At 41.8% G+C, this 16,538-nt stretch overlaps 1 protein-coding gene across 1 annotated transcript in view; it reads left to right on the top strand.

Moving 5' to 3' along the window:
• LOC143807646 (uncharacterized) overlaps positions 1 to 16,538 on the top strand; it is a 1,106,746-nt gene that overhangs the window by 986,107 nt on the left and 104,101 nt on the right. The window contains exons 135-141 of the mRNA XM_077289447.1: positions 9,661 to 9,735; positions 10,412 to 10,483; positions 10,679 to 10,753; positions 11,152 to 11,226; positions 12,086 to 12,160; positions 12,358 to 12,432; positions 14,879 to 14,929. Coding sequence (XP_077145562.1) covers positions 9,661 to 9,735; positions 10,412 to 10,483; positions 10,679 to 10,753; positions 11,152 to 11,226; positions 12,086 to 12,160; positions 12,358 to 12,432; positions 14,879 to 14,929 — 498 coding nt within the window. The remainder of the gene's footprint in view (positions 1 to 9,660; positions 9,736 to 10,411; positions 10,484 to 10,678; positions 10,754 to 11,151; positions 11,227 to 12,085; positions 12,161 to 12,357; positions 12,433 to 14,878; positions 14,930 to 16,538) is intronic.

Raw genomic sequence — 16,538 nt, forward strand, 5'->3', positions numbered from 1 at the left:
TGCGTTATGAACTGTAGTGACAGAACATATAATCACTGCACTCATACGATGGAAATACTTGATTCATGTGAATAATTTTATTGAGAAAAATGTTCGGGTGGAGCGATAAGTACAAACGTTTCGGCCAACCCGTGGCCTTGATCACTTAATCGCTGAAACAAATAAGATAAAACATAGTAAATAACTATGTACATAGTGTCAACACAGATAATCATACATATATTATACATATATACATATATACAAATCGGAAAACATGTCAGAACCGTATGCTGTGAAGAAATATCGAGGTGCCACATGGTGTCATACCATCGGAACAAGGTGAGGAGCACAAATGACGGAAAAGGAGAAGGTTTCAAAGAAGCACAACGTATAGATGTTATTAAAGAGACGGTAAAGATTACAGCATACCCTTGGGTAGAAATTCTTTTCTCTAGAGTGTAACTGGTGCTGCTAGGGTATCAGCCAAGAAATTAAGGGTAGACAAACCTGTCAGGGTAAGAGGACATAAATGAGTCGTACAGCTGTGTTACTGGTATATTTACTACATCAGGTAAAAGCAAGCGTAAGCCTTGGACACGGCTGGCGTATATAAGTGTAAGGAGTATTCGTCATCGTCACCTTAATTTTATTAGTGCAGCGGCCGCCGTGGGGAGAGGACGGTTGCTATGCCCATCAAAAGCTGTAGGGGTAAATGTAGATACACTAAATAGTGTTGTCTTAGTGGCAACCTCTAGGAAGTACGTCCAAGATAGTAGTGGCTACCTGTTAAATTGAGGAGCCTGTCGAGGCAAGTGTCTGGTGCTTTTGAGAGGGTGGACCAGTCCTCCGGGAGAATCTGCCCGGCTATGGGGGGATAAATAATGCGAAAATACATGAGAAAACATGAAAAAATCCAAATCACACTGCCCCTTTTGTTTTGTAGTATATAGGCGAAGTGCCTGTAGAGAAGAATCATTACCTTCTTATTGTATTTTATGTTATGGGGCCAGTCCAAGCTATTAAGCGTTAATTTTGGCAAAATAAAACCGCAGTGTGAGGGAATCCGTGTAGCTATAAAGAGAGACAGATGGCATAAGTATGGAGCACAATTTGAGCTGTCATGAACTAGTAACTTATCTGATAGTGGTAGCTCACATCCGTCCTCAGGGTTCAGTACACTAGGTGGCTGGAATTCACGTTGGTGGATAAGTGGGATGTGCAGACACCGGCCGTGTCAATGCATGTGGCAGCGCTGCTTGTAAGCCAGGGATGGTGCTTATAAGAGGTCCCAGATGGTCAGTAACGCGCGCAGAGACGCCGGCGCGTGCGCAGTACAGATTCCGGCCGTTCGCGCATGCGCAGTGGAAGAGAAGCTGAATCAGTCTGCACTAGAATGGCTGGGCTTGCGCAGTATGCGTGAGACCAAACATGCCGATAGCAGAGCGATCGTCGGAGTCTGCGCTGTAGGGGCAGTAAAGAGGTGTCAGTGTGTACACAGTACATCAAAGAGGAGGGCGGTAATGTCATCACTTATAATAGGGGAGGTGGGGGTCCAACTGCTCCAGTAAAGGTGAGGGATGTTAGCCTAGATTCTACCAGCGCTTATGTACTTAGGACTAGGGTATTGCCTCGGTTATGTACACAGGGAAATCGGGACACCGCAGAGCTGTTGTGTTTCGGGGCACTAATGGAAAGGATGTGAAAGGCTGATAAATAAAGCATAGTGAAGCATCATATTGAAGACAACACATATATATAGATGACATATACAGGAATATACAGTTACATTATGCAGATACATGGTAGGAGTCCAAACTAATAAATAAATAAATCAATCAAAAGTGGATGAAATAAAATGAAGAAGATGAAATGAAAAAAATGAAATGAAAAAAATGAAGTGAAAAAATTAAAGTGAAAAAATGAAAATATGAGAATGAATGAATAAAAATGAATGCAATGAATGAATGAAAAAAGGGAAAATAATGAAAAAATGAAAAAGCGGATAAACTGAATAAATATAAAAAAATATGAAAACGAAAAAGAAAAAAATATTAAAAATAAAAAAGGGAAAAATAAAATAAATAAAGCAGGGGTACTGTTTTAAACCAGAACACACTGGGGTGTAATCTTACCGTCACGGGTGCGCAGAAGGATGAGGCTAATAGTGCAGTGAATTAATTCTAGAAGAATGGAGTAAAAAATAGAGTTAATCATACTAGCCAGTCTATTTCTCGGTTCAATCCCCTAGGATGAAGACTATCCAGAGTATAGATCCAGAACGTGTCCCTCTGTTTCAACAACTGAATATGATTACCACCCCTTCTAGGGCGAGGAACTTTTTCCACAATCTGGAACCTAAGCTGTGACACATTGTGTCTTGCCTCTTTAAAGTGTAGTGGTAGTGGTAGCCAGACCTTTCCACACCTGATTGTGGACTTGTGGACTTATGGCTAGATATTCGGTCTTTAATGGCTTGAGTCGTTTCCCCCACATACAGTAGCCCGCAGGGGCATTTGATAATGTATACTACATAATTTGTGTCGCAGGTATAGTGTTCCTTAATGGGATATGATTTCCCAGTGCGCGGATGAACAATCTCGTTGCCCCTGATGATGTTAGAGCAACATCTGCAATTTAAGCAAGGGAAAGTACCTGTTCTGCTTAAGCCAGTCAGAGTTCTGATTGAATACAAAACTCCCAAATACATTTTGTGAGCGCACGAGGTCTGGCAGTAAATATGCCAAAAGACCTCGACCTCACCAAATCAGCTCAAAACAAACCATGCCAAAAGGAGAAAAATTCAGAGCAATGATTTATAAAACAAAACTTTAATTGCCATAAATAGTACAAAAATATATATCAAAACATTACATTATTTAATGACTAGAGCACAGGATGAATGTCCCAGGAATGCTGGAAAAGCGCCCATCCCCCCACTCCCCCAGATGTAAATACCCTTGTAATGGTATGCATAAGGAAAAGCACCTACACTATCCAACCAAGGTCACCCCAAAACAGTGGGATTCTATAATAATACCATTAAGTATGGTGGTGGAAAGAGGGTGCTAGCACTTACCACTACACAGAGGTAGGAGGGGGCGGTCGGGCGATGGTCCCCTTTTTTTTTTTTTTTTTTTGATTTATAAAACAAAACTTTAATTGCCATAAATAGTACAAAAATATATATCAAAACATTACATTATTTAATGACTAGAGCACAGGATGAATGTCCCAGGAATGCTGGAAAAGCGCCCATCCCCCCACTCCCCCAGATGTAAATACCCTTGTAATGGTATGCATAAGGAAAAGCACCTACACTATCCAACCAAGGTCACCCCAAAACAGTGGGATTCTATAATAATACCATTAAGTATGGTGGTGGAAAGAGGGTGCTAGCACTTACCACTACACAGAGGTAGGAGGGGGCGGTCGGGCGATGGTCCCCAACGCACGTTTCGTGGCCACCAGTGCCACTTCCTCAGGGGGATAACCATATACTGCCTAACAGGACCTTAAAATAGCCCTTGGCCCCGGTCACATGGTACACAGCAGCCAATCACAGTGGCACCATCGGCACATGCGCACTGTGTCCGGCAGGTCCCGGCAGTGAAACTCAGCGTCAGACCAGGTGCGCACGCCCAGGGCAAAAAAATGCCCGGAGCGCACACACCGAGCCCTGAGACGCCGGTCCACACAGGGACAGGACGAGTCACAGCGCGATGCGCACGGCCACTGATGAGGGAAGATACTAAGATGCACAATATAGATCTAAAAGCTACTCCCTCCACATCCACTACTCATAGCTACTACCAATACAGGACAATTGAGGACCCATCAAAAATACAGCTCATAATAAAAACCGGTAAATAAATAAATATACACAGTGGAACTAAGCCGTTTTCTATACATCGGCTTCACATTATAGTGGGAAAGGTGCATCGCTTCAGTATAACAGTCTCCATAGTAAGAATGTTTGTCCCATTTTCTCTGAAGCAGATGTCTTGATGAGTCCACTTTCCCCTGATTTGGATGGTATCCACGCTGGTTTCTTGAACGGAGCCAAGGACATATTCAAAAGGCAAACCTTAAGGCCTCGGATCAATTATTAATCACTAATAATGTAAATAAACCAGAGGTTAAAATCACAAACACAAACATAAAAACAAATGCTAAAACCAAAAAATCCCGAACCATACAGGGGATAAGGACGCCCAGGGCTGGAAGGGTCATATATTTAAATACAAAAGGAAGCAGAGGATGACACCTTGGCACACACAAATAAGGAATAAACAATAGGGAGTACAAACGGTACCACTGATTCCCAGCCAGTCTCCCATGCTGGTCCTTGCCTAGCCTCAAGCTGCTTAGCATTTGTGATCTGACAAGGGCAGGCACATTCAGCTTAGTGTGGCCATTAAGTACTCATAAATAGGGAGCAAAGCTTAAAGCCTCATTCAGACCCGCTGGTGACATAGTACCAAGTCTAACTATCCACCTAGTTTCTTTTTGTGCTAGAAGTTTTTTATTGTCCCCACCCCGAATACCCAAGTGCAAGGCATCAATACCCCTCACCTTTAATAGATTTGCATTGCACTTATGGTGCCGCAAAAAATGTCGTGGAATGGGTTTAAGGTCCGACATGTCGGTCACTGTCTTGGCCGCACCAATGTCCCGGACATGCTCACGGACACGGACTCTCAGCTCCCGTGTGGTAAGGCCTATGTAAATCATAGGACACGGGCATGTCGCATAGTAGATTACATTAGTTGTGCTGCATGAGATCCGTTCCCTGATGTCAAATTCTCTCGTTCCATCAGTAGAAGTGAAACTGGAGCATCGCAGGACATTGGTGCAGGCAAGACAGTGCCCGCACGGGAAACACCCCAAAGTGGGGCCCCTCGAACCAAATGGGTTACTCGGACTGGGGACATAGTGGCTACGCACCAGCAGGTCATTCAAATTTTTGCATCTCCTAGAGGTCATCTGAGGGTATGGGCCAAGGGAGGCCGCCAGGGAGGGCTCAGCCCCAAGAACTGACCAGTGCTTAGTTTTGTTTTATAAATCATTGCTCTGAATTTTTCTCCTTTTGGCAGAGTTCTGATTGATGATGTTTTTTGTGGTCCTAAATCAGCTCTCACCACTTTGTCCCGTATGTTCCTGGGTCGTCTGGTGCACATTAAAGGTGGATCTTTGAATATAGAGATTGTGGGATAGGCCTTACTGAGAAGAGGCCAGTGTCCTCGGATTAAATTGTGTATTTTTTGCATTGTGGGATGGTGGTTATGTACAAAGGGGAGTCGTGAACTCCTTTGTACCCTAGAGACTGTGTTGACTGAATCATGGAGGGCTCTGGCCGATTCCATGTCAAGAAGATCAGATGGATACTGGCGGGCTTCAAACTTATTTGACATTTCTTGTAGCCTGGTCTCTCTGGTAGAAGGGTCGGAAACAATTCTAGTTACTCTTTTGAATTGTGATCTTGGGAGACTATTTTTAATAGACCTGGGATGGCAGCTATTGTATAATAAAAGGCTGTTACAATCAGTCGGTTTTGTGAAGATGTCCGTACTTAGGTTGCCGTCAAGATCTTTCAATATTTTAGTGTCCAAGAAGGTCACTTCGTCGCTGTTGGTTCACACCCTAGAAGGGGTGGTAATCATATTCAGTTGTTGAAACAGAGGGAAACGTTCTGGATCGCTTTTTCATTTTTTCATTATTTTCCCTTTTTTCATTCATTCATTGCATTCATTTTTATTCATTCATTCTCATATTTTCATTTTTTCACTTTAATTTTTTCACTTCATTTTTTTCATTTCATTTTTTTCATTTCATCTTCTTCATTTTATTTCATCCACTTTTGATTGATTTATTTATTTATTAGTTTGGACTCCTACCATGTATCTGCATAATGTAACTGTATATTCCTGTATATGTCATCTATATATATATGTGTTGTCTTCAATATGATGCTTCACTATGCTTTATTTATCAGCCTTTCACATCCTTTCCATTAGTGCCCCGAAACACAACAGCTCTGCGGTGTCCCGATTTCCCTGTGTACATAACCGAGGCAATACCCTAGTCCTAAGTACATAAGCGCTGGTAGAATCTAGGCTAACATCCCTCACCTTTACTGGAGCAGTTGGACCCCCACCTCCCCTATTATAAGTGATGACATTACCGCCCTCCTCTTTGATGTACTGTGTACACACTGACACCTCTTTACTGCCCCTACAGCGCAGACTCCGACGATCGCTCTGCTATCGGCATGTTTGGTCTCACTCATACTGCGCAAGCCCAGCCATTCTAGTGCAGACTGATTCAGCTTCTCTTCCACTGCGCATGCGCGAACGGCCGGAATCTGTACTGCGCACGCGCCGGCGTCTCTGCGCGCGTTACTGACCATCTGGGACCTCTTATAAGCACCATCCCTGGCTTACAAGCAGCGCTGCCACATGCATTGACACGGCCGGTGTCTGCACATCCCACTTATCCACCAACGTGAATTCCAGCCACCTAGTGTACTGAACCCTGAGGACGGATGTGAGCTACCACTATCAGATAAGTTACTAGTTCATGACAGCTCAAATTGTGCTCCATACTTATGCCATCTGTCTCTCTTTATAGCTACACGGATTCCCTCACACTGCGGTTTTATTTTGCCAAAATTAACGCTTAATAGCTTGGACTGGCCCCATAACATAAAATACAATAAGAAGGTAATGATTCTTCTCTACAGGCACTTCGCCTATATACTACAAAACAAAAGGGGCAGTGTGATTTGGATTTTTTCATGTTTTCTCATGTATTTTCGCATTATTTATCCCCCCATAGCCGGGCAGATTCTCCCGGAGGACTGGTCCACCCTCTCAAAAGCACCAGACACTTGCCTCGACAGGCTCCTCAATTTAACAGGTAGCCACTACTATCTTGGACGTACTTCCTAGAGGTTGCCACTAAGACAACACTATTTAGTGTATCTACATTTACCCATACAGCTTTTGATGGGCATAGCAACCGTCCTCTCCCCACGGCGGCCGCTGCACTAATAAAATTAAGGTGACGATGACGAATACTCCTTACACTTATATACGCCAGCCGTGTCCAAGGCTTACGCTTGCTTTTACCTGATGTAGTAAATATACCAGTAACACAGCTGTACGACTCATTTATGTCCTCTTACAGTGACAGGTTTGTCTACCCTTAATTTCTTGGCTGATACCCTAGCAGCACCAGTTACACTCTAGAGAAAAGAATTTCTACCCAAGGGTATGCTGTAATCTTTACCGTCTCTTTAATAACATCTATACGTTGTGCTTCTTTGAAACCTTCTCCTTTTCCGTCATTTGTGCTCCTCACCTTGTTCCGATGGTATGACACCATGTGGCACCTCGATATTTCTTCACAGCATACGGTTCTGACATGTTTTCCGATTTGTATATATGTATATATGTATAATATATGTATGATTATCTGTGTTGACACTATGTACATAGTTATTTACTATGTTTTATCTTATTTGTTTCAGCGATTAAGTGATCAAGGCCACGGGTTGGCCGAAACGTTTGTACTTATCGCTCCACCCGAACATTTTTCTCAATAAAATTATTCACATGAATCAAGTATTTCCATCGTATGAGTGCAGTGATTATATGTTCTGTGACTGAGAGGACCATCGGTTCCGTTCACTTGCACCTTCACTTCCACGTTTGTCGAGTGCTAGCCTTCCGTACTCTCATGAACTGTAGTGAAACACTTGGGGGTTCAAAGCTCTCACAAAACATCTAGAGGAGTTCCTTAGGGGATCTACTTTCCAAAATGGTGTCACTTGTGGGGGGTTTCAATGTTTAGGCACATCAGTGGCTCTCCAAATGCAACATGGCGTCCCATCTCAATTCCTGTCAATTTTGCATTGAAACGTCAAACGGCGCTCCTTCCCTTCCGAGCTCTCCCATGGGCCCAAACAGTGGTTTACCCCCACATATGGGGTATCAGCATACTCAGGACAAATTGTACAACAACTTTTGGGGTCCAATTTCTTCTCTTACCCTTGGGAAAATAAAAAATTGGGGGTGAAAAGATCATTTTTGTGAAAAAGTATGATTTTTTATTTTTATGGCTCTGCATTGTAAATTTCTGTGAATCACTTAATGGGACAAAGTGCTCACCACACTTCTAGATAAGTTCCTTAGGGGGTCTACGTTCCAAAATGGTGTCACTTGTGGGGGATTTCAATGTTTAGGCACATCAGGGGCTCCCCAAACGCAACATGGCATCCCATCTCAATTCCAGTCAATTTTGCATTGAAAAGTCAAACGGCGCTCCTTCGCTTCCGAGCTCTACCATGAGCCCAAACAGTGGTTTACATCCACATATGGGGTATTGGCGTACTCAGGACAAATTGCACAACAACTTTTGGGGTCCATTTTCTCCTGTTACCCTTGGTAAAATAAAACAAATTGGAGCTGAAGTAAATTTTTTGTGAAAAAAAGTCAAATGTTCATTTTTATTTAAACATTCCAAAAATTCCTGTGAAACACCTGAAGGGTTAATAAACTTCTTGAATGTGGTTTTGAGCACCTTGAGGGGTGCAGTTTTTTTAGAATGGTGTCACACTTGGTTATTTTGTATCATATAGACCCCTCAAAATGACTTCAAATGAGATGTGGTCCCTAAAAAAAAATGGTGTTGTAAAAATGAGAAATTGCTGTTCAAATTTAACCCTTATAACTCCCTAACAAAAAAAATTTTGGTTCCAAAATTGTGTTGATGTAAAGTAGACATGTGGGAAATGTTACTTATTTAGTATTTTGTGTGACATATCTCTGTGATTTTATTGCATAAAAATTGGAAAATTATGAAATTTTCAAAATTGTCGCCAAATTTCCATTTTTTTTTACAAATAGACGCAGGTAATATCAAAGAAATTTTATCACTATCATGAAGTACAATATGTCTTGAGAAAACAATGTCAGAATCACTGGGATCCGTTGAAGCGTTCCAGAGTTATAACCTCATAAAGGGACAGTGGTCAGAATTGTAAAAATTGGCCCAGTCATTAACGTGCAAACCACCCTTGGGGGTAAAGGGGTTAAGGGGAAACCTTTTAAATGTTTTGGATTGGCTTAATCAAATCCCAGACCTAAATCCAATTGAGAATCTGTAGTCAGTCTTTAAGATTGCTATTCACCAGAGGAAACCATCAGACTTGAAGGAGCTGGAACAGTTTTGCCAAGAGAAATTGGTAAAAATCCTAGTGGCAAGATGTGGAAAGCTCATAGAAATTTATCCAAAGCCACTTGCAGCTGTAATTGTAGCAAAAGAATACTCTACACAGTACTGACTTTAGGGGGGTGAATAGATATGCACACTGAAGTTTTCCGTTATTTTGTCCTTTTTGTTATTATGTCACAAAGAAGAACACCAAACATTCAGTTGTAGACATATTCTATACAAGAACTGACACAAACCCTACAAAAAAGGAAAATTCCAGGTTGTGAGGTAGCAAAACACAAAAAATGCCAAGTGGGTTGAATAGTTTTGCAAGCCACTGTAAAGCTAAATGTACCAAAATTATCAGACAGGGTGCTTCACTTAAATAAATTTGATATAGTTTATGCTTTGGCTTTATCCTGACTAATTTAGTACAGTGTTAGTTAATCTACAATATATTTGCAGAGCCTCTAGCGAGAAAGCTTGAAGAACCAGCAGAATCCAAGAAGAAAGAGGATGAGCCTGCAGAACCCCAAAAAAGTACCGAAATATCACACCAAAATATTTATGCAAAGTATGCTGGCTAATAGGCAGTGTAAGGGTATGTGCACACGTCAGGATTTCTTGCAGAAAATTTCTGAACAAAACAGGACATTTTCTGCAAGAAATCCACATGCAGATTTTTCACGGTTTTTTTTCACATTTTTTTCGTGGGTTTTTTTGCGGATTTTTTGCGGATTTTTCCGGAGGTTCTGGGATGCAATAATATAGTGGTAAATCTGCAAAATCAACAAAATTAATGAACATGCTGCGTTTTTTTCCGCAACATATGCACAAAAATTGCGGAATTCATTCTAAATGATGGAAAGCATATGTATGCGTTTTTTATGCGTTTTTATAGCGAAAAAATGCTAAAAAAAGCGAAAAATCCGCAACGTGTGCACACAGCCTAAGGAAGAATGTCTAGCATGTCAAGCTACTAGTACCAAAGTTATCATTCTTTTTTACACCACTGAAATACATTTTATGTAGTTTCTGCTTGTGTTATCTTCTTTAGGGCATAAGGTGGATTGTCTAACATGTCTAGCCACATATGACATATTTATCACACAAAATGCTCCACCAAAATATATTTAGCGTAGTTTATACCTGTCTGTTGTAGTTTCATTCTCTCTAAGTTTAGAATAATATTAATAAATCTCTAATGACTTTGCAGAGCTTCCAGTGAAAAAGCATGAAGAGCCAGGAGCACTCAAGAGCAAAGAAAAGCCACCAGAAACTAAGAAAGGTAGCTAAGTATTACCTCAAAATATTAATGTAGAAGAATGTTTGCTAAGAAGAGGTGTAAAAATGTGTCTAGCATGTCTAGCAACATATGCTAAATTAATCACTCAATCAGCACTACAGAAGAAATATGGTACAGTTTCTGTCAGTCTGATATACTTTGATGATAATATTAATAAATCTACCATACCTTTTGAAGAGCCTCCAGTGAAAAAACATGAAGAGCCAGCAGAACTCAAGAAAAAAGATGGGAAGCTAGCAGAACCTAGGAAAGGTACCTACAGGAAAATTGTGTGCAGAATATTGATGTAGAGCAATGGTCCCTAACCTTTTTTAACTCAAGAGCCACAGTCTGGCACTATCTTCCCATCTTCTCACTATACTAATTTATCTCTAAACCCTCAAGACCAATATGTGTTCATTTAGATCTGCTCTTCTCTGCGGGGTTATTCATAAAACTCACCATCTGGGGACCTGCTCTTCAGAAATATTTGCTATACCTGGTGCTTATTTATCAAGCTGGCAGACGGCCCGAGTCACACATCATAAGTGTGCAAACCACATGTGACTCCTGAGCTACATGTTGGGGACCACTGCTGTAGAGTATGCTAGCTAAGGGTTTTAAGGAGGAATGCATAGCATATCATGCTACAAGTAACAATATATTTGCAGAGCCTGCATCAAAAAAGCATGAAGAACCAGCAGAATCAAAGAAGAAAGAGGATGAGCCTACAGAACTCAAAAAAGGTACCTAATAGTGATGAGCATGTATGCTCGTTACTCGGGTTTTCCGAGCATGCTCAGGTGTTGTCCAAGTATTTTGGGCATGCTCAGAGATTTAGTTTGTGTTGCTGGAGCTGCATGATTTGCGGCTGCTAGACAGCCTGAATACATGTGGGGATTTCCTAACAAACAGACAATCCTCATGTATGCAGGCTGTCTGGCAGCTGCAAACCATGCAGCTGCGGCAACACAAACTAACTGTCCGAGCATGCCCAAAATACTCGGAGAACACCCGAGCATGCTCGGAAAACCCAAGTAACGAGCATACTCGCTCATTACTAGTATCTAAGTATCAGACCAAATTATTTATGCAGCGTATGCTGACTAATAGATGATGTAAGGAAGAGTGTCTAGCATGTCAAGCTACAAGTACTAAATTTATTATTCTTTTTTACACCTCTGAAATAAATTTGATGCAGTTTCTGCTTTTGTGATCTGCTTTAAAGTATGCAAGATAAGGTACGGCATAAGGGCTCCTTTTCACTTGTGAGACATATGGCCATGTCTCGAAGGTTAAAACCCTCCTCTGGTGCCAGCACTCCAGAGCGGAGTGTGCGGCCGCATAGCAACACATGGAGCTGCATGCTCCGCTCCCAAGTGCCGGCACCAGAGGAGGGTTTTAACCTGCAAGACAAGGATGTATGACGTATATCTCGCAAGTGAAAAGGAGCCCTAAGGTAGATTGTCTAGCATGTCTAGCGACATGTGACATATTTATCATACAAAGTGCACACCAAAATATATTTAGGGTAGTTTCTACCTGTCTGTTGTAGTTTCATCCTAAGTTTAGAACAGTATTAATAAATCTAGAATTACTTTGCAGAGCTTCCAGTGAAAATGCATGCAGAGCCAGTAGAAGCCAAGAGAAAAGAGGAAAAGCCAGCAGAAACCAAGGAAGGTAGTTAAGTATTGCCACAAAATATTCATGTAGAAGCATGTTTGGAAAGAGGAGGTATACATTAATGTGCCTAAGATGTCTAGAAACATGTGCTAAATTTATCACACAATCTACACTACAGTAGAAATTTGGTGCAGTTTCTGACTGTCTGATCTACTTTTATAATAATATTAATAAATCTACCATATCTTTTGAAGAGCCTCCAGTGAAAAAACGTGAAGAGCCACAAGAACCCAAGAAGAAAGCTGAGATGCTAGCAGAACCTAGGAAAGGTACATATTAGAAAATTTGGTGCAGAATATTGATATAGAGCAATGGTCCCCAACCTTTCTTAACTCAAGAACCACAGTCTGCTCTGACAGAGAGTTGCCATCCACATTCAGTTGTGTTAGAGGGTTCCCCATAGTAGAGAAAACAGTGCCTCCATTATCAGTATATGACAACCACAGTTACCCTATAGATATCACCCTGAGGCAGTATATTTACATCCCAGGTTTCCTACCTTACCCACCTTTGGTAGTCTTACTTCAATCACTCTCACAACACTATTACATCCAGCTTAACCCCTTTCTGACCTCGGACGGGATAATAAATCTGAGGTCAGAACTCCCGCTTTGACGCGGGCTCCGGCGGTGAGCCTGCATCATAACCAGGACATGTCAGCTGTTTTGTACAGCTGACATGTGCCCGCAATAGTGGGGGGTGGAATCATGATCCACCCGCTGCTATTATCTAGTTAAATGTTGCTGTCAAACGCTCACAACGGTATTTAACTAGCTCTTCCAGCCATCGGACTGGAAATGAGAGCATCGCTGACCCCCGTCACTTGATCAGGGGTCAGCGATGCGTCGGCATGACAACCAGAGGTCTATTGAAGATCTCTATGGTTGTTGATGCCTGATTGCTGTGAGCGCCACCCTGTGGTTGGCGCTCATTGCAATGTAGTAATTCAGCTACATAACAGTGATCTGAGCATCGCTCCTATGTAGCTGAGCCGATCAAGTTGTGCCTCCCATGGAGGCTATTGAAGCATGGCAGAAGGAAAAGAAAAATGTTTTAAAAATTATGAAAGAAATAAAAAAAATATTAAAGTTTAAATCACCCCCCTTTCGCCCCATTCAAAATAAAACAATTAAAAAAAATCAAATATACACATATTTCGTATCGCCAAGTTCAGAATCGCCCAATATATCAATTAAAAAAAGGATTAATCTGATTGCTAAAAAGCATAGCGAGAAAAAAATTTGAAACGCCATAATTACGTTTTTTTGGTCGCCGCAACATTGCATTAAAATGCAATAACGAGCGATCAAAAGAACGTATCTGCACCAAAATGGTATCATTAAAAAAGTCAGCTCGGCACACAAAAATAATCCCTCACCCAACCCCAGATCATGAAAATTGAGACATTATGGGTATTGGAAAATTGTGCAATTTTTTTCTTTTTTTTTAACAAAGTTTGAAATCTTTTTTACCACTTAGATAAAAAACAACCTAGACATGTTTAGTGTCTGTGAACTTGTAATGACCTGGAGAATCATAATGGCAGGTCAGTGTTAGCATTTAGTGAACCTAGCAAAAAAGCCAAACAATAAAACAGTGTGGGATTGCACGTTTTTAGCAATTTCATTGCACTTGGAATTTTTTTCCCATTTTCTAGTACATGGCATGCACAAACCAATGATGTCAGTCAAAAGGACAACTTGTCCTGCAAAAAATACGCCCTCACATGGCCATATTGACAGAAAAATAAAAAAGTTATGGCTCTGGGAAGGAGGGGAGCGAAAAACAAAAGCGCAAAACTGAAAAAAGCTGGGGTCATGAAGGGGTTAAAACACCCCCTCTGACTGGCAGTATCTTCCTATCTTCAGATAACTTTTACTTAAAGGAGTTGTCCACTACTTGGACAACTCCTTTTCATATCCCATGCTTGGCCATGATAAAATAAAAAAGCTAATACTCACCTTCCGTGCCAGCGCCATTCTCATGGTGTCAGCACTCATTCTCCCTTGAGCTCCCATGCTGGTTTTGTGACACTGGACCCCGGCACCCAATTAGCGCTGATGTCACTGACCCGCCTTTGGACATTTGAACATGAAGAGGGAGTCAGAGATAAACTGCAACTCAGACTACCCCTTCATGTTCAACTCATCCGAAGGTAGGGACACTGGTGCCCGCGCTGATTGGGTGACTGGATCACATGTCACAACAACTGCACAAGAGCCCCAGGGATAACAAGTTCCAATGCAGCGGGAACAATGCTGACACGGGAGGTGAGCATAAGCTTTTTTACATTATTGAGGCCAAGTGTGGATTATGAGAAGAGTTTGTCTTAATAGTAGACAACCCCTTTAATTTATCTCTAAACTCCGAGAGACCATAATGTGTTCATCTAGATCTGCTCTTCTGTCCAGGGCTGCTCACAAAACTCACCCTCTGGGGGCCTGCTCTTCATAATAATTTGCTAGACCTGATTCTAATGTATCATGCTGGCAAACAGCCGCAAGCCACATGTGTATCTCAAGGCACAGGTAGGGGCTCCCTGAAATAAAGTATGCTAGCTAAGTGCTTTAAGGAGGAATGCCTAGCATATCAAGCTACAAGAACCAAAGTTATCATTCAGTATGCATCATTTAAATACATTGGATGCAGTTTATGCTTTGGCTTTATCCTGACTAGCTTTAGGACAGTGTTAGTTAATCTACAATGTATTTGCAGAGCCTGTAGTGAAAAAGCATGAAAAACCAGTAGAATCAAAGAAAAAAGAGGGTAAGCTTGAAGAACCCAAAAAAGGTACAAAAGTATCAGAGCAAAATATTTATATTGAGTATGCTGACTAATAAGTGTTGTAAGGAAGAGTGTCTAGCTTGCCAAGCCACAAGTCCCAAATTAATAATTTGGTGGTTTTATACCACCAAATTAAATTTTATGTAGTTTCTGCTTATATGATCTGCTTTAGAGTTTGCCAGCCAAGACATGGCATAAGGTACTGTGGCAACAAAGCATTTTATCGTAATTAACCAGATGTCCATTTTCAGAAAGCCTGGAGTCATTTTCCGTTATTTATATGTTGACTTTTGTATTTATGTGTCTGTTCTTCAGTTAGTCAAGAGTGTGAAATGTTGACTAGGGATGGGCGAACCTGAAGTGTAAAGTTCGGGACCATACCAAATACAGTGTTCAGTTACAAGGACCCGAACAGGGATTTCCATGGGAAACGCATTTTACAGCTCGGGTCAGGTTTGGGTCCAGAGCGGCTGTAATAGAAAAAATAAAATTACTAATAAACATTATAAATATTATACTTACCTGTCCAGAGATGCGTTCTCCCGTCCCGATGTCTTCCAGTCGCATCTGCTTCCAGGGCCGCTCATTACCTTCCGGCGGTATTCACTGCACTCGGCAGTCTTTGGCTTTTTCTGGCAGTGTTCTTGTGGTGACAGACAACTACAATTCCTGCATGTGTTCAGGCTGTCCAGCAGCTGCAAATCATGTAGCCACAGAGACAAAAATGACATCTCCGAGCACTCCCAAAATACCACCACCTGAGTATGCTCGGAAAACCTGAGTAACGAGCATACTAGCTCATCACTACTTAATATGTTGAATGACCATTGTGTTGGTGGTTGTTGGAGATTTCTTTTTTGACTCCGCAGCTACATGATTTGCTGTCTAGCAGCCACAAATCATGTAGCTGCGGAGACAAAAATGAAATCTCCGAGCACCCCCAAAATACTCGGAGACCACCTCATCACTACTAGTGTTGAGCATTCCGATACCGCAAGCATCGGGTATCGGCCGATATTTGCTGTATCGGAATTCCGATACCGAGTTCCGATATTTTTGTGATATCGGAAATCGGAATCGGAAGTTCCCAGTGTATGGTTCCCAGGGTCTGGAGGAGAGGAGACTCTCCTTCAGGCCCTGGGATCCATATTCACATAAAAAATAAAGAATAAAAATTAAAAATATGGATATACTCACCCCTCCGGCAGACCCTGGACCTTAGCGATGTAACCGGCAGCCTCCGTTCCTAAGAATGCAGTGAGTGTAGGACCTGCGATGACGTCGCAGCTTGTGATTGGTCACGTGAGCGGTCACATGAGTGGTGATGCGACCAATCACAAGCCGCGACGTCATCGAAGGTCCTTCACTCTGCATTCTTAGGAACTGAGGCAGACGCTTGGACCGGTGAGAGCCAGGGGCCGTCCGAGGGATGAGTATATCAATATTTTTTATTTTTATTCTTTATTTTATACATGAATATGGATCCCAGGGCCTGAAGGAGAGTTTCCTCTCCTTCAGACCCTGGGAACCATTCCGATATTTTGTGTCCCATTGATATGCATTGGTATCGGGTATCGGTATCCGCGATATC

Source organism: Ranitomeya variabilis, chromosome 2 (assembly GCF_051348905.1).
Source record: "Ranitomeya variabilis isolate aRanVar5 chromosome 2, aRanVar5.hap1, whole genome shotgun sequence".
NCBI classification, from domain to species: domain Eukaryota; kingdom Metazoa; phylum Chordata; class Amphibia; order Anura; family Dendrobatidae; genus Ranitomeya; species Ranitomeya variabilis.